A 25,652-nucleotide genomic window follows, 5' to 3' on the forward strand; every position below is an offset into this window, starting at 1 on the left:
TTCATTCCGAACGGCATGACTTTGTATTGGTAGAGACCATCTGGTGTAACGAATGCAGACAGCTCTTGTGCCCTTGGTGACAGGGGCACTTGCCAGTATCCTTTTAAGAGATCTAGCTTCGACACAAACTTGGCATTCCCTATCTTGTCAATCAGGTCGTCAATGCGAGGTATGGGGTACGAGTCTGATTTGGACTTGGAATTCAACAACCTATAGTCTGTACAGAACCTATAACTACCATCCTTCTTTGGTACTAAGACACAAGGAGAACTCCACTGACTACTACTTGGCTCAATAATGTCATTGACAATCATGTAGTTAACTTCCTTCCTGAGAATTTCCAACTTTGACGGATTCAACCTATACGGATGTTGCTTAATTGGGGTACACTCCCCGATATCAACATCATGGTCTACGAGAGTGGTTCTACTGGGAATATCACCAAACAAGTGACTGTATTCGGAAATCAACTCCTGCAACGACTCTCTCTCACTCACTGGAAGATAATTCAACCTTTCACCAAGATTCTCCAGAACTTCCGAGTTCTCAAGCTTAACTTCAGGCAAGGAAAGACCAACTTCCTTTTGTCCCTCAACGTCAACATCATCACTCCTACCACAAGCAATACCAACACTCGCAACCGACTTCGCTGCGCAATCCTCATTGCTCTCTACATACTCTTTCAACATGTTAATGTGACAAAGACGTTTCTGTTTTCTCTTATCAGGAGTGCGAATTACATAGTTCACCGCACTCACTTTCTTCTCCACAACGTATGGACCAGAGTACCGAGCCTGCAAGCAATTACCTGGAATTGGCAACAGCACTAACACCTTAGAACCAGGATCAAAGCTTCTCTCCCTAGCTTTGCGATCAAACACTTTCTTCATGTCAGCCTGAGCAGTCTTCATGTGCTGCATAGCAAGTTCTCTTGAATAAGACAACCTTTCTCGGAACCTAGATACATAATCCAGTAATCCACACTTCTCATCCGATTCCAGCATCTTCTCTTTCAACACCAATAAAGGCCCACGAACAGTGTGGCCAAATACCAAGTCAAATGGACTAAATCCTAATGAGTCTTGAACAGACTCCCGAACTGCAAACAAGAGTAAGGGTAGTCCCTTGTCCCACTCTTTCTCACACTGAAAACAATAAGTTCTCATCATGTTCTTCAAGGTTTGATGAAACCTTTCCAATGCTCCTTGGCTCTCAGGATGATAGGCACTCGAATTCACGCATCGAATTCCCAACTGCGACATCACCTGTCTGAACAACTTGGAAGTGAAATTAGAGCCTTGATCACTCTGAATAATCCTTGGTAATCCTACCAACGAAAAGAACTTCACCAGTGCTTTGCAAACATTCTGAGCCGTTATTCTACGAAGTGGCACTGCCTCTGGAAATCTGGTTGCTGCACACATCATAGTCAAGAGATACTCATGTCCAGCCTTAGTCTTAGGCAGTGGGCCAACACAATCAACAATTATTGTTGAAAATGGCTCATCAAATGCAGGGATGGGCCGTAAGGGTGCCGGCGGGATCTTTTGGTTGGGTTTGCCAACAACTTGGCAAGCATGACATGCCCTACAAAACTCACTAACATCACTCCGCAGCCCTGGCCAAAAGAAATGTTTCAGAATTCTGTTAACAGTCTTATTGACACCAAGGTGTCCACCAAGACCAGTTTCATGTGAAACTTTCAAAATCTGCCTACGAAAGACCTTAGGCACCACAACCTGATGAATAACCCTCCAATCTTCATCAAGACTTGCATCTGGAGGTCTCCATCTCCTCATGAGAATATCATCCTTCATGTAAAAGCATGTGCTTTCATTTACAGCTTCCTCCTCAGACAGAGCGCTATTGATACTTCCAACCAACTCAGGATCTTTGCCTTGAGCATCGATCAAAGACAACCTATTAAGTCCTAAATCAGTTTTACCATCCTGATAAACTCCACTACCATCTTCAGCAGATTTGCTATCATCTACCTGACAGAACACACTGTTATCATCCAAATGACCAAGAAAACTATCTTCCAAATCAACAGTATCCAGACTAGTCTCTTTCAAACCCTGCTCTGAATTTTTCCTTTCCTGTTTTTCCTTAGCAGCCATATACCTAGTCAATACACAGGAGGAAAACACGTCTGGCATCTCTTTTACCAAACTTTCAGTTTCCTCATCAGTCACAGGAATGTTTGATTTAACTGGGTGTGGCAAAACCTTATCACCTGCAAGATCATTACCTAACAGCAACGATACTCCTTCTACCGGTAAGGCAGGAGAAACTGCAACAACCACCTGACCTGACACAATGTCAGACTTCAAATTCACGCTATGTAAAGGCACCTGAATTACACCACCTATACCTTTTACAAACACATCTGAATGGACAGCCGAGTCCTCAGAAAAAGGCAAAACATTAGCTAAGAGAAGAGTCTGGGTAGCCCCAGTATCCCGAAGAATACGCACAGGAACCTCCTCACTACTACCTGACAAACTTACAAAACCTTCAGTCATAAACGGTTTGTACCCTACAGACACTGCTCTATTCTCCCTCTTGACACTAGCTAATGCATTAGGAACTACTTTCCTCTCACCAAAACCCTCTTTCTCTCTCTTTTTCTTCAGCTTACTACACTCAGACATTCTATGTCCTTCTTGCTTACAGTAATAACAAGGACCAGGAACAAGTTTTTGCCTATTACCACTCTTGACAGTATTGTTACTACCTTGACTCTCATCCTTCCATGAAGAATCTTTCTTACCAACAAACTGATTAACCTTCCCTTGAGATTTACTCCTCTCAACTACCTTATGTGTTAAGACGTATTCATCTAAGAGTACTGCTGCCCTCTGAACGTTCACCACCTCACGCTCCTCTAAGTACTGCCTTAACTCATGTGAAACCGAGCGTTTCAACTCCTCACTCAACATAAGCTCCTTCAAACTCTCAAAGCTATCAACACCAGTTGAGGACAACCATCGTTCAAAATGAACAACCTTCTTACGAACCAGGTCCACATAAGTGTCCCGTTCGCCCTTTTTAGCATTGCGAAATGCTTGCCGATGTGCCTCAGGCACTAATTCATAAGCCCTCAAGACAGAAGACTTCAGTTGCTCATAGCAACCCCCCTCTTCCACAGACAATGAGGCATAAACCTCCTGGGCCCTACCGATGAGCACACTCTGTACCAAAGTTGGCCAGACAGATCTCTCCCAGCCTAAATTGACAGCTACCTTCTCAAAATGCTGAAAGAACTCTTCTACCTTACTCAAACTTAGGAACCAACCTAACATACTTACAAGCATCAAACTTGCCAGAGGAATCTCCACTCCTCACATCCAATTCCTTAGATTTCAAATCTAGGCTCTTCATCTGTAGCTCAACCTCTTTTGTACGAAGTTCAAGCTCTTTCAATTTCAACTGTGCTTCCAGAGTTTTTAGATTTAACTCAGAATCACGAGATCCAATAGAAGACGCAGAATCATCCCCCTCCTCCTCAGAATCAACATCCGCTGACCAAATGTCCGTTTGGACCAAAAACTGACGAATGCAGTCCTTAACCTCATCCTTTCTAAGTGAAGGACGAACTGAAATGTCTAAAAGACGAGCAGCTTCCACTAACTCAGCCTTTGTCAACTGCCCCAACAACTCTGGTGTGGGACCATCAACAAAACTTTGCACTCTATCCTCAGCCATTGAGATAAAACTATGCTCAGACCACAAAACCAAACAACCAGTCTATAATATATACCAAACTCCACTAAGGAGACAAAACCAGCACAACAGCTAGTAAACAAGACAGACTGATCCAAAACATGCAGTGAGCAAGCACAAAAATGCAAAGGAAACCTAGCAGCAAATTAAAATACCAGAAATCCACTGCGCCTTGAACGAAGGCTAAATCCGAGAAAAATTGAGCGTGACCCGTCGCCTACACGAGCCCAACGAAACGCTCCACACACAAAACGTGCATACACACACATGCATAGACCATGCACATAACTACACGCAGCGCTAGCGTTCGCGCATAATACATATGTACTGTACGTAATAACCGGTATACGGAATACGAAAACGAACTACCTCGACAAGAAAACTGGCTTGTTTTCCGACTCCAGGACAAGGTCCCAAATATGTTACGTGGCCAGGACCAACTCTACATCTCAGCACACAAGAACCTAAACTTCTCCAACTCCTAAGTCACCCCAAACCCTCACAATCGATGACACATCTTTTAAAGACAGGGAAGCCGTGTTTGTGTATTTGATCTCTAGCCGCGAACTCTTTATTACTCCTAGTCTACATCCAGACTTGGGGTCGTCACACATGCTAAGCTGGTCCTTTTCGTTATTTCATACATTTTCTGATGAAAACTGAAGCCCCCGCACCCGAATGCCCAGATCTCTTAACTTTTCCGATGTACAATTGATTGAAAGTCTTAATTAAGATTTCTGAAGATGTAAAATTGGATTGCAAGTTTCTTGTAAATACCACTCTCTTGGCCGATCGATCGAGAGAGATAAAAAATAAATAAAAGCCTAGCTAATCTAGCTAAGCACTAGTAACACGAGCTGTTCACGTAAGTTCATGGGCGCCCTCGTGCACGTTTGTGTTAGTTTACAAAGAATTGGAAGAAATACAAAAACAGAAGGAAATAATATGGAGATATACAAGAAGAAAAAATCGTTATCCTGATATTTATTTCAATTTTGATTACTTTATAGACGAGGTCCCATAGAATTGAATATTGTAATTATGATTGTTGTGAGTCGCCGTGTCGACCGACTGAAAAACAACATTGCCGATCTTTGCTGGGCAGCCTGGGCTAGGTAGCACACGCTGAGCTGCGGCTCCAATCAGAGGAGTTAATTGCGTAATGCTTTCAATTTCGAGATCAGAGCGGACCCATTTCGTGGTACAAAGTCACCCAAAAAAACATTTTCTCTTGGAATAAAAGGCGAATTTGCAAATTGTAAGTAAATTCACTCTAGGCTAGGTTAGTAGTTGGCATATATTTTCCTGATTTGAGCATGTATAGTGTGGGGATTTGCAGAAATAATATTGTTCATTTTTCAAAGATAAATTGACTTGCGGGTTAAAACCCGACAGGTCAGCGGGTCCCGCTTGCAAATTATTGGATGATACGGGACGGTACATTTCGGGTTTTCACTTGCGGGTTACAACATTCAACCAAACCACGTTACATGTGCAAAGGTGTACATGTATACAGAAAGCAACTGTAAGGGTGGAAGTAGACAGACAAGAGAACAAACAGCAGGATTCCTGATCATTCAGTACATTGTCTCTACAAAGGTTGGGAAGGAAAATGTGCTGAGTAGGGATCATGACAAGACCACACCTCAACATAGCTCAGACTTTGGGTAAACACTGGTGTGTTGGCTCAGTTGATAGAGCGTCTGCCTCACAATCAAGTGGTTGTGAGTTCAAGCCCCGGCCGCGTCAGACAAAAAAACGTTAAAAGATAGGAGTTGCTGCTACGCTGTTTGGCTTTCAACGATTTAGGGATAGAGCAATGTCGATCTGACGCTTCTCAGTGGCTGCCGGCCCTCAATCAACTGGGCAAAATGAATTTTCTGAGGATTTCTATTTCAAATAACAAAATATGGATTATTATGATAACCATAAAGTACTACAGAGAATCGACAATACTTGGCTCCTGCATCTTGACCAATGGCCTCACCTGTTTGCGCTATCATCAAGGGTTCTTTCAAACCATTGAACAGAAAGAGTCTGTAAAGGATCCATCACCAGAGAGGTAAGATGCCTTGCTAGGGAACAGCACCTCTCACTTCTCATTGGGTTTCGTTTGTATGCCATGGCACTAGATCCAATCTGATCCTTCTCAAACGGCTCTTCCACTTCCTTGAGGTTCGCTAAAAGACGGATGTCGGTGCAGATCTATGAACACACAAAGGTAGAAAATTACAAAATGATTTGAAGTATACAGTAGATCTACTATACCTATGAAAACAATGATTGCTGGTTCAAATCTCACAATCGAAGATGGTATGCATGGAAAGAGCACACAAGTGACTGATTTTAGCCTCGGTGAAGTGCTACATTATATTAAACTGTTTCATAATGCAGATTATGTGATGCAAATATTTCTTTTATTTTAAATATCTACAGCATCTCCACTAGAAATACATTCAGGTCGTTATAAAACTTGACTGTATAAGATAAGACAGCCTGATTATCATAAAAGTATAATGAATGAGTGTATATTTAATAAATGACCAAAGTTTTCACTGCTTTAAGCTTTCTTAACCATATAAACACAACATCTGCTCAACTATTTTATCTCAATTTTATAATAAAAATATGGTCCATCTATATAGCACGCCTGCTGTAATTGCATATACTCTACTGCGTTTGATACCTGGTATCATAATTTTGTGCATAATCTTCAAATGAAACAAACACCAGGGAGAAGGTTGTATCTGAAAAATAAAACAATGGGCTTGTTGCCAAAAAATACTGGTTGATGACAATTTCAATGGTAATCCAATTGTAACCTCCACGGATTCCTTGACTTTGACTGACTGTAGAGAACTGTTACCATGCACAGTATACAGTATACAAATGATGCATGGGTTAGAGTGGGTCAGTAGGAACTGTGTGCACAAGGTAACTTTGGCATGGTTTAGACCATAATGTCAAAGTTACCGCGTGCACACAGTTCCACTGACCCACGAAAGAAACCAATGCATCATCTGTTTAATAGAATGGAAAAAATTTATTGAATAAACCACAAAAATTAATGATTTACCGGATGCATGATAATTTCATGCGTCCGGTATATTCAATTTACCGGACGCATGAAAATATTTACCGGACGCATGATTTTTTTTACCGGACGCATGATTTATTACCGGATGCATGAAAATTACAAAATGTAATGCAGACCCTTTGATAACCCTGGACAACATAAATATGTATGCCTAACTGATAATATGTTGGCACAAAGGCATTATTATACCCAAAATACCAGACACAGCTTTGCATTGACTAGATCTATGAGGCAGCCTCAGACCTCCAATAGCTGTGTGTGTATGCCCGGGCCGCGCCGGGGGCCAGTGCCTACGGCTGCCTGGGCCTGCAGTGGAGATTTGGCTGTGCACAGCCAGCCCAGGGCAGTAGATCTTTAACTATAAAGATTGTATGTCTGGACTTCTCAACTAACGAGTATGCAGGCAATTTTAATCCCTATGACAATTACGGTACCGTATTTGCACTTACAGATAATTTTGCATCCTTTATTTGATTCATTCTGCCTTGATCGAAAATTCAAAATTTTGACGTAAACAAGCGTAACAGTACATGCGCGATGACATCACAATGACCTTTTCGGACGATAGCTTCTTTACAGTGGATATCGTTTTGATTATCGTGATATCGTTCATGCAGCCCAGTAAAACTTCTTGCATAGCTCTCAACCAATCAGATTGCAGGGATTTTCCCATCCATTCTATAATATATTTCATACAACGTTTACTATATGAACCTTACAGTAGTTGTTTTCCAGTTTACAACAAAGCTTAATTTATTGAGAAATGAATATTACAAATTAAACTTTGTTGTTTAAATTAAAGACTTGTTCAAACAGTTTACATAACTACTGTAAGGTTCATATATTAAACAGCATTGTATACAAATTTTAAACAGTGTTTTTACTCTGTGGCCATTATCTATTGGATTGCATAGTTTTGTGCAGCACTGTCCAGGGGCCTAATGCAGAAAGAGTTGCGTTTAAATGCAAGTCAAAATATCAAGTGCAAGTCCCAAATACCGGTGCTTCATTGGCTGAAAATCAAGTTACGCAATATTTTTTTAGTTGCGTTTGATCGCAAGTCTTTCTGCAACGGGCCTCAGGTGGGTGTTTCATAAAGCTGTTCGTAAAGTTACGAACGACTTTACGCACGACTGGAACATGTTCTTAAGTCATAACTCAATTACATAGGGATATCACATAAACAAGAAAGGATCACCAGTCGTGATTAAAGTCATTCTGATCTTACGAACAGCTTTATGGAACACCCACCTGATGATGACTCAAATCTTAACAGGTGGTGGTAGTGAAAGGTACCTTGTGGACTGATGCTCCTAGACTGGCCAGGGCTGAAAGAACGTCAACATCAATCTTTCTACTGTATGTCTGTCCAGTAACCATGTAGGATCTAAATCATAAAAGAAGAATCATAACAGGGGAGTCATGATGCTGCTAGGAAATCTCCCATAACCTTTGAACATACGACTCAGCCAGAGACAAAGGCCAAGCCTGGTAATATGTGGCCTCAAGGCCACAGCCTTGACTACATCACCGGTAATTAGTCTACATTGTGATGTTTGTGAACAACACACATTTTAATTTGTACTTGCAAAAAAAAAAAAAAAAAAACACCACTCACTGCAAATAACCTTGCCTTTATCAATATAAGAACATCTAACAGATGCATGCAAATGCACAATACATGATAATATATCAATCTAACTTTATACATAAAATTATACACATTTCTAATACACACTCTTAAATAATTCCAATCATTCAGGGAACATCACTTCCTAGTGACAAGTTCCAGATGCAAATCTGCAACAACTGCCTTGCACTGTGCCATCTACCAGAAAGTTTTGTCATGAAATCACGAAAAGACTCCAAGAGCCTTACTTACTTTGTGAAGCCAGCTTGAGAGGTGACGAAAGAATCCAGCATGTCTACCTTTTCCCCATTGCCTTCAAACAGAGCAAGGAAGCTAGCCTGTGTTCCAGTAGTGCCTTTGACACCCCTAAACCTGAGATCATCCTTGGCTCTGGTCAAATTACGTAGATCCATACAGAGATCAGAGATCCAGAGGCAAGCACGCTTTCCCACTGTGGTCAGCTGGGCCGGTCTGAAAGTAAAGGAGTACAGACCCTGAAAAGAATGGGCTATTTTGACACTTATTGTTAATCGTTTCAGAGTTTAAAGGGACAAGAGTAATACCAATAACCATTGTTTGATTTTGACTAGCAAAAAATCCAAAATTTTAACTTGGAAATGTTGCTTCGCCACACATTTTATCATGATAAATTGACAATGAACAGCATTCACACACATAAAATGTGCACACCCAAAATTAGTCGCATTGAGAGGACCTGGGGTTAATGTAACTTTTATTGTGTCAAACTTTGTCTCTAAAGCACAGACAATACCAAAGACACTACATTTACATCAGCATTTCCACCATGCATAGAAAGACAGACTGGCAAAATCATAAGTTCATGACTCATAAAATTGTGCTTATATTTGGTTTTCATTTGAATTAATTACACATCACTTGTATCCATTCATTTGTATTTTATGCTTCCTGGAAATGGAAGAAAATGAGGTGAACTGATTATACATACTGATAGTGGGTGAAACCCAACGTGGGGAGTGCCTTGTGCTCATCAGCGAAGACAGCAAGTCTCTGTATACAACGTGCAAGGCGAGGGAGCAGGATCGTCAAGGCATCCTTCATCACTATCAAGTCCTATCAAAACAACAGACATCAACTGACCTTAGAGAAATATTTGAAAACCTTTTGAAACAAACTGATAACGTGAAATATCACCTCATTTGCTCTTTAACACATAAACTTTTAAAACCATGTTTATTGTACATGTATAATTAGAACTATTCAGAAAAGGTTTGTTTAGAAAAAAGCATGTTTATGGAATAATGCATATTAAGTGCATCACACAAGGGGGAAATATACAGTAAGATACATCATCATAGTAAGTTCTCAGTAGTGTAAAAAAAATATACAATCAAATACATGTGTACATGTGCCTTTAAGTCAATGGAAAGCCACATGCAAATAGTCACTATCAATTATAGATATTAAGTGTATATATTTATGTCACCCCCTCACCCCCCCCCCCCAAAAAAAAAATGTAATTATTAGGGAAGCTAAACACTGATCAAATACTGGGAATGTAGCTGTAATACATTGTTCATACGTACACTGTTTGCTGCTTATTAAATACTGATCCGCATTTTGTTATTGCTACCACAACCACACCCCATTCCATAAAAAAAGTTTTTATCATTGTGAGTTTGGTCATTTGGTTATGCCTGTGAAGTAATGATAATAATAATAATTAATAACAGTATATTTAGCCAGGGTAGCCACTTCAGTTCTAAAAACCATTCTCCCAGCGGGCCCTGCTGTTATTATTAACCCAGCTTTAGCTGGGCTACCTATTGGCTGCTGAGCATACAAGTTACTCCCTGTAATTACACGCAACATGACCCTATCAAAGTCTGTCTGAAGTTTAAAGGGATTTATTTCGCTTAGCAAATATTCTTTTTGAAGCCAAATTATATTTGAATACTTAATTATATAGTATGGTCCTGAATAAACAATCCATTATTTGATAAATTTTTTAATCGATCAGTCACCAGGCAACCCTAAAACCTCTCTCAGGAATGTTTCTCTGATATCAAGGGAAGCTAAACATTTATAATATAAAGACAAGCCTTGGGACATGGGAGTATTTTGACTACATTATTTATACTTTGTTTATTTTGTATTTTGTATCATTTTGACCCTGTATCAATTATTTTTGTTTTAGCCAAATTTAAGAAAATTTCACTTTTTCCAGTATAAAGTAGGGACAGTGATTTTCCGTTTAAATAAATTGCCTTTTCCGTTTCAGAAAATCTCAAATTTCGTTTCAGCTTGTCAGAACACGGAAATTCTGTTTCCCCATAGACTTTGTACACACGGAAAAGTGACAATTCCGTTTACACATTGAATAGCAAAATCACAACACGTACACTCGCACTGGTCAAAATGTGCATCTGCTACTGTACCAACAACACAATCGAATCCGTTCTAATCGGATCTATGCGGGTGCATAAAATATTTTTACAAACCCATTTAGCATGCATACATCCTCACCTTTCACATCATTTCACGGTGAAATGATATTTCATCGATAATTTGGGGTTTTTTTGGACATCGTTATCATCAGTCAACGGCTTTTGCCAATCCGCCATCTTGGATTTTAAGACCACGATATCGTGCTGTTACATCTTCAAACGTAGAGGGCAGCAACACACGACCGTGTAGTTGAACGATATGTGTGCATGTGAAGCCCAACCCGGCCGGCCGGGTACGGGTGCGGGGTACAATCGAGTGTGCTGATGTCGAGTGCAGTCACGACATGTGAATTGTCATGATAGTAGCGAAGTGAGATCGTGTTTTCTGGGGTTTTGTGGCCATTTAATATTCTCATTTTGTTGTGATTTTGGAGTAATTTCTGTTGCTATTCTGCGTATTTTGAGGGTAAATATGTTTTCCGTGATTTTCCGTTTGAAATGCCACTTTCCGTTTCAAAAGGCCCTTTCCGTGAATTCTGTCCGTTTTCCGCGATCGCGGAAAATCACTGTCCCTAATAAAGGTATTGATGAACAACTTTGGGAGGCCTTAAAATTCTATTTAATAAAAAGTTCTGTCTTGCATGAAAGCAATGTAGCTAAAATAAATGATTCAAGAATTCATCCCGAGTTTGTTTACTCAAAGTCGTTTCAATACAGTATTGATACATGTACAGTGCCGGCCGCAGGAAACGTCACGCCCGAGCACGCAAACACCCTAGGGGGCTTTTGCGTCTAACCGAGGGTATTCAAGGGGAGTAGACTAGGGTGTTTAGCCGCGCCCGCAGTTTCCTGCGTGCTATATAATATTGGCCGTGCCCGCACTTATCCTCGGCTACCCTAGGGTACGTACATTGCATTATGTTTACATGTGCATGTACTTTGGTCATCTTGTGATAGACCATTATGTTTTTAAACTAGCGTGATCGGAATCTATTGTAGATTATTTTTTTTAGTTTTATATGTTATTTGTTTTCTTTTCTTTCATATTTTAATTTCTGTTTTCCCTTTTAATTCTTTTCCCTTATTCCCTCTTTCCCTTTCTTCCTTCCTTGCTTCCTTCATGTTTTCTTCTGTCTTTGTTTCTTTCAAATAATGAAGGAATTATTTTTCTTTCTTTCTCTTTTCCTCCATTTTTCTTACTTTTCTCTTTTCTCTCCTTATGTTTTTTCTTTCACACATTTATTCATCTTCCCTTCCTTTATTTTAATTTTTTATTTCTTTATTCATTTCAAGTAATGATGGAAACCGTTATCTGTCTTTTATTCTTTCTTTCATCCTTTTATTCAAACTTTTTTCCTTTTAATTTTTTCCTTGTTTTCTTTCCTCTCAATTCATTTCTTGTTTCCTCATTTTTTTCTCTTTTCTTTCTTCCGCTGACCCTCCCTTCCCCTTTCGTAATATATTTTGTTAACAAGTCTAACATTGTGTAGCCTTTTTGTTGATTTTTTGGCCTGGCTCGGTCGATCCGATGGTACATAGTGCTTTGTCGATTGTCCCGTATTTAATTTTGTGAAATCTGGTCACCCTGGCTGGAACATCGAATTTATTGTTTTTCATTTACCGCAAAGGATCTAATCAATTAATCTAATTTGATGCATATTAGGTAAACTTTTTATCATTACGCCTTACGTGGGAGGCATACATGTATCATACAAACTTGTTTTTAAAAAATAGGACACAATTGTGATTTAATGTCATGGAGATCAATTTTCTATCTTTTGGGATAATTTTTTTTTCCATACGTACCCATTCATCTCCCTTCAGCGTGAACTATACTTCTAATCCCATCTCCTTATTATGAACAGTGTAAGAACTAGAAAACATTTGAAACATTCTTCCTTAAGTTTTAACGGGGTGCACAGGGTAAAATCAGGAAAGAAGAAAGAAAGGCATACGACAAAAAAATAATTAAAATAGATAAAAGACATTAATAAGCAGACTTGATTTTTTTTGTAAATAAAAATTGACAAGTTATTAACAGAGTGAATGTTAACAAACAATGACAAACTTAAAATAAAACAGAATTATGAATATCAAGGGCATTTGTGAATTCTCATTATGTTAAAACAAACGTGCGGTCAATATTGGGATCGTCAATTCGTTGACATAGTTGATAAAACCCTAATAAAGGGAATGAAAGGTACGTGAAAACGAATACTAGTATGACCAAGATCATACAAAGTAGACGTGCAAAAAGCGAACACCAACAAAACTGGTTGTGCTCATCGATTTGTTATTTGGTTCTTTTGTTATTGTCAACAGTCTGGTAGTCTTGCTCCCGGCCCACACCTTTGATCTCCTTTGATCACATCCGCTTCCCAATTTATGACAGGATGTTCATAGAAATGGGGGGGGGGATTAATTTATTGATGCCGTAACAACAATAAATAGGTGGTTTCAGACCGCCTCGAAGTTCGCCAGTTCCAGGTATTCTCTGATCGGGAAATTTACCCCGATCAGAAAATACCAGGTATTTTGGCGGTCTGAAAGCAAACTACGCGTAATATCCCCGAAAGAAAATACCCGATAAATAGTAGGTACTTGGCGAAATTACGAGAACTTTCGCGGGGATTTTTCCAAGGTCGTGGGTATTTTGGCGGTCTGAAAGCAAATTACGGGAACTTTTAGCCCAGCGTGTCGTTGGGTGCGGCGCCGTGCATGGGTTGCTGCTGGGCTAGTGATTTTGAATTTCGCGCCTTGCTGCTTATCAGACCATACTGAGCATGCTCGTAACTTCAGGAACTTATCCCGAAGGGTATGTTTCAGGGCGGTGTGAATGCAGGAATAATTAATGGGTATTTTTCAGCCTAAAAAAGTTCTCGTAATTTAACGGGGATTCTTGTGATCGAGGCGGTTTGAAACCACCTATTGAGGATGTTCTTTTCATTTCGGTTCAAATCGGGTCTCTAAAGCCCTCACCCTATAAAAAAATATAAATTTACCTAAATGTAACAGATGGAACAGATTTATCTTTTTGCTAAAACACCTGATTACATTACCTGCTCTCTATTGCGGTTTTTAAGTTACATTGGTAGATAATCGAATTGGGAAGAGATGAAAGTGGTGCATATAATAAAGGAGAAGAAGGAAGAGGAGGATAAGAAAAATGAAGAGGGGTTCCAGCTTCACGATGAGAAGAACACATATATTACGCGCAATTTTATACAAAATTATAGATGGGATTAAAACGAAAATTAATATCCCTGATACACCTACATGATGATAATAACACGAATAATTGACGTCGAAGTAGAGATTAAACTATCATATTTACGAACTGCGGTTTTATATTGATAGATTAGTCGGACATCAATTAAAGTTATAAACATTTTTATTTATTTATTCTATTTCAGTAAAGCAAGATTTTCCTTCGAAATATATTTTGTTATATGAATTGGAAATGATAAAACCAAGTCACAACTTGGTATAATACAGAATTCAGTGTTATATGGCAGCTAAAAATAATAATACATGCCATTTGTAAAGCGCACTTTCCATCTTGATTGGATGCTCAATGCGCTTCAGAGCAAAGCAACAAAAGCTATTTACATAATGTAACTATTTAAAAAATTTCTAGCACATTTAGCTTCAATGTTTAAACACATACCCAAGTAAAAGTATGTTTTCGAAAGCTACTATGACGTAGTGTGTGGAATGAGTACTTAACGAGTTAATAATCACTTGCCGACAAAGCAAGAATGGAGCTATACAAACCATTCTTTTCTTTTGTTAAGAGTTTTGGTGGGTGCTCACGCAAACGCCAACTATCAAACCTAACAATTCTTTTCGGGGAACAACGGAGTTAGTCAAGCCAAGTTAAAGAATGAAAGCCCCGTCCCGGTTCACCTCTATGTAGTCGAAAATCCTTTTAATCATCACGCGTGAGCATTACTGAGTAAAACAAGTTTCATAACTAAGTACTGCAGAACTATATGGTATCCATATTAACATGAAACAATAAGCCCCCTCTATTTTCTCTTTCTCCCCTTTCCCCCTCTTTTCTTCACTTCCTTCTCCTTCTCTCACTTTTTCTATTTTCCTTCTTATTTTCCCTCCATCCCTTCCTATTTGCATTTTTCTTTCATTTTTCTTTCTTCTTTCTTGAATGAGCGGATGTTAATTCGGGACAAGTTTTTAATTGATGCAACGAGAGCAAGAAATTGTGAGCATGGTGAGAGAAAATACTTACAAGATTGAGCGCAAGAATGTTCAATACTTGTCATCAGCGTAAAAATGGGCAGATGCGAGTTACTAAAGTATTTTCTGACATAAAAAACTGGACAATTTCTCAATTTTTTCTTCCCGCTTTCTCTCTTTTCCTCTACTTTTTTCTTAAGTCCCACTTTTATTGTCCCCTGTACTTCTTACCTTTTCCTGCACCCTTCCTTCTCTTCCCTCCTTCGCTTTTTTACTCCATTTTATTATGTCTCCCTTCTTCATTTTGTTTAATTTCCCCCTCCTTATCATTCTCTCTTTCTCATTCTGTCCTTCCTTTTCTTCCTTTGTCTCTTCATCTCCCGTTCGATTTTCAATATATTTTCCTTTTCCCTCTTTTCTTTCTGTCTCACCTTCCCTTTTTTCATCCCCTCTGTTTTCTTCTCCATTTCACCTTTCTTTACCCCCTCTCCCTCTTTCTCCTCTTCGCCCCCCCCCCCCTATATTTTCTCCCCTTTCCCCTTCTCACACTTTTTCTATTTCTCTTATCTCTTTCCTTCTCGTCTTCAATCCATCCCTTCATTTTCGCCTTTTCATTCATTTTTGCTTTCTCCTTCTCCCTTTTATCTGCATCTCGTAGATCCGCGCCTGAAAGGCATGTCAGGGTATATAAAAAAGGATGACCATGCAGGGAAAAAATAGAGTAAATAGTTCTAGGACGACCTCCGGAATGTAGGGTCAACATCGACAAATACCTGCTCCTTTGTCAGAAACTCATTTGCGATCACGATTAACCATATCAGTGAATGAAATAACGGACACCACGGGAAGAATATTCATATATAGGAAAGGACCCTTTAAGCTGGTGCCAGAGTGTAATCGAACACAATAAGTAATTCGGTGAAAAAGCCTAAAATCCCAGTTATCAACCCAAAACTTTGTAGTTTTCATAACAGATTTTATCCACGATAAATGATCGAAAACTTATGCTTGATATGAGATAAAAATCACACGCAGTCTTTAATGTGTCAAATCAGACCTCTTCTTTCGACCAGTAATGCACGGCCGAACATCCTAGGGAAACACCCTAGGATAGACGCGGGCACTACCCTCGGGTGCTCCCCTAGGGCACTCATGTCCTAGGGGAGCGGACGCGGGCGTCTTCCCTCGTCCGCTCCCCTCAAATGTCCGCTACGGGTTACCGCGTTCGCCCTAGGGGGCACTGTGACGTTTCCCGCGGCTGGCACTGTATGTCTAACCTTGTGTTCATACTTAATGAACATAAAAGAGATGAGAAAAAAAACCTAAAGACAAACTAGTCTCCTTTTCCCCTATGGACTATCTAAACATCCGCATTATTAAATGGCAAGGCAGGAAAACTATCACTTGTGATGGCTGTTCGCATTGAATATAAAAATTACTATGTAGGATGAATATTCCTAAAAAATATGATTGTATTGTTCCTTTGGTGAATGCCATTCAATTTATAAAACATCACTACTCACTGTATTATCACCAACGTAGCACGACGTTGCCCCAAGGTGAATGATGGGTGCGGCCTTAGGACAGCACTGTGCAAACGTATAAACATGAGCCATGACATCGTGACGTCTTTTCTTCTCTTCTGCAGCAGCCATATCAAAATCAATGTTCTCAAGATTGGCCTCCATTTCCTTGATCTGGTCATTGCTGATGTCAAGACCAAGGGTCTGGTGAAACAATAACAATGAGTATATTATGATATTAAATACATATACATGTATAGCCAAACTGGGGCGAGTCATATCTAGCCCAACGATCAACAAGTCCACCCTTTCTACACTGAAAATATACCCCAAATCATCTATTTTTGCTCATTCTAAGGATATCAAAAACTCTCTGCCCACAATATGTGTTTTAGGAAAACTCTACTTCATGTTAAAATAAGAAAACCAGAGACCCATTTATTTGAATAACAAATGTGCAATAATAGTGTACACTGTACATGTAAAGCTACTAAAATCATTCAATGTATTTGGCTGATAGTAAACTAATCATAGAAACTGTACAAAATGCACTATTGTGAGGTAAATGAAACAGGCCTCTGATCTCTATATCAACTTGATAAAGGTCAGAATTTAAGAAAAATACAGTAAGAAAAAAAATAAATGGGGGAGTAAAAATGTGACAGAACACATCTTCTCCACAAGCTATCTTAAAATTCAAATGCTCATACCTTTATTTTTTTTCAAATGTTCTCATACTTTCATTGACCTCATTCTTTGATTTTTCTGTTAAAGGTCATGTCCACCCCAGAAAAATGTTGATTTGATCCAATATAGAAAAATCAAACAAGCATATCGCTGAAAATTTCATCGGAATCAGATACAAAATAAGAAAGTTATGGCATTAGAAAAAGTTTCGCTTATTTTTCACACAACAGTTATAGGCGCAACTCAGTGATATGCAAATGAGAGTTGATGATATCCCTCACTCACTATTTTTGTTATTGTTTGAATTATAGAGTATTTCAATTTTTACAGATTTGACAATAATTTAATGACCAACTTGACTGAACCAAAAAAAAATTAAAACAATGATAGTTCCACATGCTCAGCATTATATGCTAGTTGGATTTCTCTTTTTTACTCAATTTAACTTTTTCTTGGGGTGGACTTGTCCTTCAAGTGTTTCAATGTCCTTTAATGTCACACTGTAAACAAACTCAGTAGTGTAATAGTTAGTTTGTATGGTATCTGAACCAATTACTGAAATACCAAAAACAAAAAAACTGTCTAATCTAATGGCATGCAAGACCCATGAAAAAAAAATTGTCCACTATCTTTGCCCCAAACCGGAGACTCAAGATTCACCAAAATCGGTTTCCGATACAAGAGTTCCCTAGCATTAATTGGCTGATGAGTGATGGAGTGTGCAATATGTGCCTGTCTAGCAAGGTTATGAATGATGAAGGTGTCTGCGGATTTAGTACCACTGTGTGTCCAGTGAATCAGAGATTAGTTTAGTCATTAGACCCCTCCCCAGACCCAGTAACCTTTCCATATACCCAAACTGCCAAAGTTCAATTAGATCTAAATCTAGGCCGACTACAATTTACATGATTTAGATTTAACATTCTAATTGATAATGTTACAATCAAATTTTAACAAAAATTAAGATTATAAGCATGATAAGAAATATGAAAAGTTTTATAACAAAAAAAAATGACAAATCTATTTTCCATTTAATTTTTAAGAGCAAAAATCACGATAATTAAAATATGTTATGGCATAAGTATTCACTATGAATGAAAGCCTATACAAACAACAACGAAATGACTGTCATTGTCAACCATGTCAACAACATTAACTTGAGCTTGACACAGCCACAGCCCACAACCAGGAGCACAGCTGAATACCAAGCTCGCAGTGACTCGCACCGTGGTTGCAGCAAGATGCACGAAGCCGTGCCGGAGCTACCCGGGGCAAATGAGGATCGACGTCCGCTCTTCCCATGCATGACCATGACATGTTCCGAAAAATAACATTACCTGTTGACCTTTGGCTAGCCATAGCCACAATTTTCTCCAAGTTGAAAACTTTTTCAATTCACTGAAGTTATAGGCCATCTCCGGGCTTCCATATCGGGAAACTAATGGTGATCTGTACTTGTACTTATCTGCATTTTTACCGTTTTCCGGCACGGGAGGGCTGAAAGGAGCTGCCATTTTCACGTGTAATAAGAACCGTAATAAGATGCTGGCGATGTAATCAAAATAATTGAAGCGCGCGCTCTTGGTCAAATTTCAGACGCTTTGTGTATATTGAGATTAAAAGAGGCAAACATCTTGATATGAATTATATTTTTAAAATATGAAACCAAACTTTTTAGTATCAAAATTATTTGAACTAACATATTTTTCCTTGTTTTTTACATGAATTTCGCGGCTCACATACCGATATAAATTAATTAATTTAAAGCGTATGGAAAATATCTGCAGGTGCTCCTAACACAAAAGTGCATGACTCATTGCGAAAAGCGCTTCAAAGTTGTCCCAGGGGCTTCGCTAGGCCTTTTCCGGGGGGGGGGGGGGACAGAGGACCTGGTAACTGACAAACATCGTACCGATTACCGACGTTCGGAAACTATGAGTCATTATTGTATATTGTACAGTTCCTCATTCTCCTTGTTCACATTTTCTTTCGTCATGGGCAGCTACATGTACAGACAGCTCGCAGCCGTCTGTTTAGAGTTTTTTTTTTTTTTTTTTTTTTTTACATTTTTAAATTTTCTTATTTCTCCTCTGTAATTGGTGAGTGGAGCCAACGGAGTTCAGCGGAACAACCAATGTAACAGAAACCGAAGCTTTTGGTATATTATATGTAGGGCCTACAGCTTTCTTGAATGATCACTAATTAACGTACAAGATTGAAGAAAAATATTATTGTTTAAATATAGTGTTTTTTATACCTGTTGTATCAAGACCATGATGTAAAACAGCTGTGTTGATCATGTTTTATCCTGCATTTTGATGAGAGCACGAAGCGCGAGCTGATTTTTGTTTAGATTTAGAGCTTAAACCGGGCCGCTACACTGCCGCAACCCCATCCCCCACCCCTTGGCAACGGCCCTGATGGTTGTCCCATTTCGTATACAATAGTTTGAAGCTATATTTTTTATCTGAAAATTCAATGATACAGATGGTTAGCCTAATACAAACGTCTAAACCAGACAGTAGATCCTCATCAATGGCAGTGATGGAAGGGGGGGGGGGGGGGCTAGGTAGGTCTACATAGCTGTCCCCCTTCCCCCTTGATTGTTAAAATTGGCACAATAGCCCCTGATAGAAGATAGGCCGACTCGAATTAAAGATATGATGTTATTTTCTAAATATTTATAATGTCAAATAAATCTAAAATTAGGTTTTCATTTTTTAAACATGTTAAAAGTAAGAAAAAACTCACTTGTTTCACTCGCTCGGGGCTTTTCAGAAATTATTTCAGGCCGTATTGCACCCCTTCAAATATTTTGAATCATTACGCCACTAAATTAACTTTACTCATTTTATACTCCTTTTTTTATCAATGCAGGCATAATTATATTTATTATTTACGAAAATTCTTTGATAGATACCAGATTTGACTTCTAACTTGCCATATGGAAAGGACAATCAATGCAGAAATGCAGGAATCTCATCCGCTTTCAAGAAAACACCATTCAATAAATCAATCCCTTATAGGGGGCCTACACTAACAAGAGATTTATAATGAATAATAAAAAGTTAATAAATAAAACAATTAATCATGGAGCGCAAAAAAAAGAAAATGATACAAGAGGAAGAAGAAGAAGAAAAAAAGTGAGGAGGAGGAGGGACGCTTAAGGTGTTCCCTTTTCAAATTAGTGAGATACAAATCATCATTATAATTACTAGAAGTGCTGCAGTGTCCCGTTTTAAGCAGGGACCTGAGAAGCGGGGGTGCTGGGGGTGCTGCGTGTATTATTTTCCATAGGCAGCACCCCCACGAAATCAGGTTCCCCCTGTATTTTTTAAAATATGTTATAATGTACATAATTATCACATCCGACAATCGCAAATCATTTACATAGTCTTTCACATATTCCAATAACATCCCTCCTATAACGCGACTCAATCAAGCTCCAGCCGCGGGGCAGCACTCCGATACAGACGTGGTCGCGCGCAATACGTGATAACCATACACACTCTTCGATAGCAAGGAGGGACATGGCCCGGGGGCGAAATTATTTTTCCCACCGAGTTCTGGACCAACATATGAATATTCATGACTTGCGTCTTCGGATTGAGAGTACGCATGCGCGTGGACTTGCCTCGACCAGTGCCGATCGTAAGCATTCACGTTGCTCATAATGAATTGGCATCGTCAAATTACCGGTACCCTTACATAGTGACATAGGCTTAGATCTATATATATATATATTACAGGGCCGTAGCTAGAGGGGGGGTATGGGGGGTGTGACACCCCCCCAACATTCGTGGCAGTCGGCAAAATCATGTACCAGTTGGCAAAATGGAGGATAGGGGAGAAAAAGAAAGAAAGAGAGAGAGAGGGGGAAAGAGAGATAGAAAGAAAGAAAGGAAAGAAAGAAAGAAAGAAAGAAAGAAAGAAAGAAAGAAAGAAAGAAAGAAAGAAAGAAAGAAAGAAAGAAAGAAAGAAAGAAAGAAAGAAAGAAAGAAAGAAAGATGAGAAAGAAAGAAAGAAAAGGAAAGAAAAGAAAAATAGGGGTACTAACTTCGAAGAAGTTTACGACTTTTCAGAGGAAAGACAACCAATTGGCAAATCCAAGTCCATGTAGCCAGGCTTAGAGCCCTACTAGTCAGCAAAATACAAAGGACAAAACAGATGGAGCTATAATAACACACAAAGTAAGCCCCCGGTCCTCCCCCAATATGAACAAGCTTGTTAGTTTGCAAATTATACCACAATTATTGACGATTTAACAAACACATTAGTTTTGTAAAATTAGAGGCAAGACTAGGTACATAAATATTGGATGGGATGAATTTCCAAGGTTTAAGTTGAATAATCAAAGCCAAAGTATAGTTGGCAAATTATAAAGTGGGCCTATTAAAGTGGCAGAACACTATACGCTCAACCAGTCAGCAAAGTGATGTACAAGTACTGCCCCGTTTCAGATCTGAAAAGAACAGAACACAAGACTTAAAAAAATGGTAACTCTGCAGTTGGCAAATTCATGAAGACAAGTCTACAACTTGTAGACTTGTCTACAAGTTTGCAGTTGGCAAAAAACACAAAAATGTTCTGAGTTATTTTTACTAATTTTTTTTTTAATTTATGGTGTCAGAATGAACTTAGGATGGGGATGGGGGCAGGTAGGGGTTGCATCATTCCTGGTGCTCGCATTGTCTGACTAATGAGATATAGTATAGTCCTGTTGTATTTTAAGTCCATAAAGATTATGCACCAAATTATCTCCTCGCAATTCAAGTTATCATTGTTTTATGTAGTGACATATGTTTTTTTCATGACTATATACTTAAAGTGATTGCCCCCTTTTAAGGCCTTAATAAAACATTGCCAGTCTGTGCTTACGTTCGCATTGGTGTGGACCGATATAGATACCGGGCTGGTGTTAAATCAACACCGGCGTGTTTGCAGTGCACGAATTCCTAAAGACAGTCCTTAAAATGTCCCTTTTTCTGATCTAATTATAACAAATTTTCAGCTCGCGCTTCGCGCTCGCATCACTTAATTAGTGAAATAGTAAATTCCTACAAACAAGCCATAGAATGCCCCTCTTCAGGTCTAAATTTCAAAAATTGCTAGCTCGCGCTTCTCGCCCGCAATATTTCATTAGTGAAATACGTATCATGTTCATGATTACAATGACCACAAAAAGTGCTTCATGTGCCAGTGTAATTTTAACAAAATCAGCAAGCGCTTGGCGCTCGCATTAGATGACTATGATGAGATACGTACGCACTTCATGAATTCCAAAAGATAGTCCTGAAAATGTCCCTTTTTAGGGATAAGTTATACAAAAAATTTCAGCTCGCGCTTCGCGCTCGCATTGTTTGTTTTGTAAGACAGGTACGTATCATGATTACAAAACTTTGCTTATAATGTCCCTTTTTAGGACTGAATATCAAACATTTTCAGCTCGCGCTTCGCGCTCGCATTATTTGATCACTAAGATACATATCCGTTTAATGGCACAGTCCTTAAAATGTCTCTATCAGGTCAGCATACCTGGCAATTGAGCGCGCTTCGCGCGCCCACTTAATGACTCAAAATTTTTGCTGGTGCCCCCCCATGCCGTGACACACGATACGCCACTGTTAGCAGTAGCACTCTTGAAATTTTAGTTGAGACATCTTGCACAGAAGGTCAATTAAAAATGAAAAAAATCTTTGATTTTGATATTATTAATGCATAGGGTATATCATCATACTGCAAGTTAGCAACTACGGCACACTAGCCTTTCTATTTTGATCCAAAATGTTTATTTTTAAAGTGCAAATATCTTTGTAACTTTATATCTTTTTATAATTTACCTTAAAGTATCAAAGTATTCACCAAATGCCACTAATTCAATTCTAAAAATTCAACATCTTTTAGCATGTGATTATTGTAGGGGGGGGGGCACATCCCCCATCAGACTCCCCCTGTGCTCACTTTGGCGCTGTCACGCCAAATTTAGTTGGCAAATTTAGCTGGTACACCCCCCCCCCCCCCAACAAAATGCTTCTGGCTACGGCCCTGGCTATTCCTATTAGTATTAGGCATTAGACAGGTCCAGATTTGAGGTTAATGCGCTAGCCTAAGCTAGCCCTACCCTAGCACATGTCTTGCCATTAATGGCAGCTAGTTTATTAAGTGTTTAAGGATTGGATATATATATATATATATATATAGATCTAAGCCTATAATAAGACCTATGTCACTATGTAAGGGTACCGGTAATTTGACGATGCCAATTCATTCTGAGCAACGTGAATGCTTACGATCGGCACTGGTCGAGGCAAAGTCCACGCGCATGCGTACTCTCAATCCGAAGACGCAAGTCATGAATATTCATATGTCGGTCCAGAACTCGGTGGGAAAAATAATTTCGCGGCCCGGGGGGGGCACTCGACCAAAAAAGTGGTAGGGGTGTGCCGCGGGCGAGGCAAAAAACGGGGGCCTTGGAGCGGGCTTATTGTAAAAAGGAGGGTCCTCGGAACGGGCTTCGGAACTACAAATGTTTGTGAAAACGGGGGTCCTCGGAACGGATCTCCGTATCTCTGTGAGTGCGTATGCATCCCTATGGAACGGGCAATCGTGCATGACGCAGCTAGCGCGGCCTCCGCCGGGTGCGCTCGCGCTTAGGCGATGGTCGAAAAGCGCTCTACGGCCGCTTTTCACCAAAATTGTAGCAGATTAATGCGACCGGAACGGCGTAACGAAAAATATGCGAAGCTTTGGAGCGGATTTCTTTCTTCTTTTTTCTCGATAAGAATTGGAAATGCTATGCCTTGGAGCGGCTTTCTTTGTTCTTTTTCTCAATAAGACAAAAATGCTATGCCTTGGAACGGAAATTTGAGTGTAAAAATGGGGGTCCCCTCCGCGGCACATACCCACTATGCATTATATACTAAGTGCCCCCCCCCCCCGGGGGACATGGGGTGGTTGGACTTGAAACTTCCAGATTTTATGTCGAATCAAGTGAGCGCTCGCCGGTCCGTGTATTGTATACAAAAATTACAAGTCAGACAATAGAAATCAAATTTCACAGTCTTTTTCGCCCTACGGGCTGGGAAGCGGGGTGCTGGGGGTGAAGCACCCCCAAAATTTGGGGGTGCTGCGTGTGTTATTTTCCATAGGCAGCGCACCTCCTAGAAATCTAGTGGTAGGTATGATAAATGACAGAAATGTAATGAAAATGAATGACGTTTTGAAGAACACCCCCCCCCCCACTTCAGAATTTTCCGACACATTACTTGAAATAGTGTTTAAATTCACCCTCTTTCAGATCGGAATATCAAATATTTTCTGCTCGCGCTTCGCGCTCGCATTATTGATTTTTATAATGAAAAATGTATTTAGAATGCCCAGATACTAGGCCTAACTCTAAACACGCACACGCATGTTTATTCAGATACGTAGCTTGATTTGGGGGGGGGGGGGTACTCCGGGCTGAAAATATTTATATCAAATACATTTTATCAAAATAAATAAATTTTATCAAAATCTGATAACGATTAGTTAAGTTATTTAATTCTAAAGTTTAGCAATATTTTATGAAAATGGATGTCGTCATGAATATTCAATAGGTGGGCTGATGCTGTCACATCCCCTCTATCCTAGCTGTTCCTTGTGGAATCAAAATTGTTTCATTTTTTTTTCTAACCAGAATGAATGATATGTCTCCCTTATAATGACATAAGTTGCAGCAAAGAATATCTAATGGACTAAATCAATTGTCAATTCAACTGTTTTGGTTCTTGAAAGGAAAATATTGAATAAACCTAATTTTATATAATAAAATACAAAAGAACAAGTGGGGAATAATGCTAATCTTTAAAATGCAATAACTGTGATATTCCTTGTCTGATTTTGATCAAATCTGTATTCTTATGTTCGTCTGAGTTTTCTTTATCTGTTCAAACCATTTTACATTCAGTGTGGAATTTCAGTTCAGAATATCAAAATTTTCTGCTCGCGCTTCGCGCTCACATTATTAATTTAAGAATATATCCAATTACCCATCATTTTCTTGATTTACAAAACATGAATAGAATGTCCCGTTTTCAGGTCCAAAATCTCAATTTTGTTTCCGCTCGCGCTTTGCGCTCGCATCAATTGTATAGTTATATACCTATCCTGTTCATGATTAGAAAAGTGCATAAGATGTCTCGTTTTTAGGTTTGAAATCTCATTTTTATTTCCGCTCGCGCTTTGCGCTCGCATCGATAATAGTTTTATACCTATCCTCATCATGATTAGAAAAGTACTTAGAATCTCTCGTTTTTTGGTCTGAAATCTCAATTTTGTTTCCGCTCGCGCTTCGCGCTCGCATCAATTGTATATATACCTATCCT

The 25,652-nt window shown here is 39.2% G+C and overlaps 1 protein-coding gene across 1 annotated transcript in view; it reads right to left on the reverse strand.

The window, feature by feature from the left end:
* The window catches only part of LOC129270434 (adenylosuccinate lyase-like), a 33,154-nt gene extending 14,290 nt beyond the window's left edge, over positions 1-18,864 (reverse strand). The window contains exons 1-6 of the mRNA XM_064105714.1: positions 18,624-18,864; positions 16,600-16,803; positions 9,421-9,545; positions 8,706-8,924; positions 8,120-8,210; positions 5,714-5,931 (exon numbers count right to left, since the gene is read on the reverse strand). Of these exons, the coding sequence (XP_063961784.1) occupies positions 5,714-5,931; positions 8,120-8,210; positions 8,706-8,924; positions 9,421-9,545; positions 16,600-16,803; positions 18,624-18,800 (1,034 nt within the window). The 5' untranslated portion in view covers positions 18,801-18,864. The remainder of the gene's footprint in view (positions 1-5,713; positions 5,932-8,119; positions 8,211-8,705; positions 8,925-9,420; positions 9,546-16,599; positions 16,804-18,623) is intronic.
* Positions 18,865-25,652: the final 6,788 nt, after the last annotated feature.

Source organism: Lytechinus pictus, chromosome 10 (assembly GCF_037042905.1).
Source record: "Lytechinus pictus isolate F3 Inbred chromosome 10, Lp3.0, whole genome shotgun sequence".
Classification (NCBI taxonomy): Eukaryota; Metazoa; Echinodermata; class Echinoidea; order Temnopleuroida; family Toxopneustidae; genus Lytechinus; species Lytechinus pictus.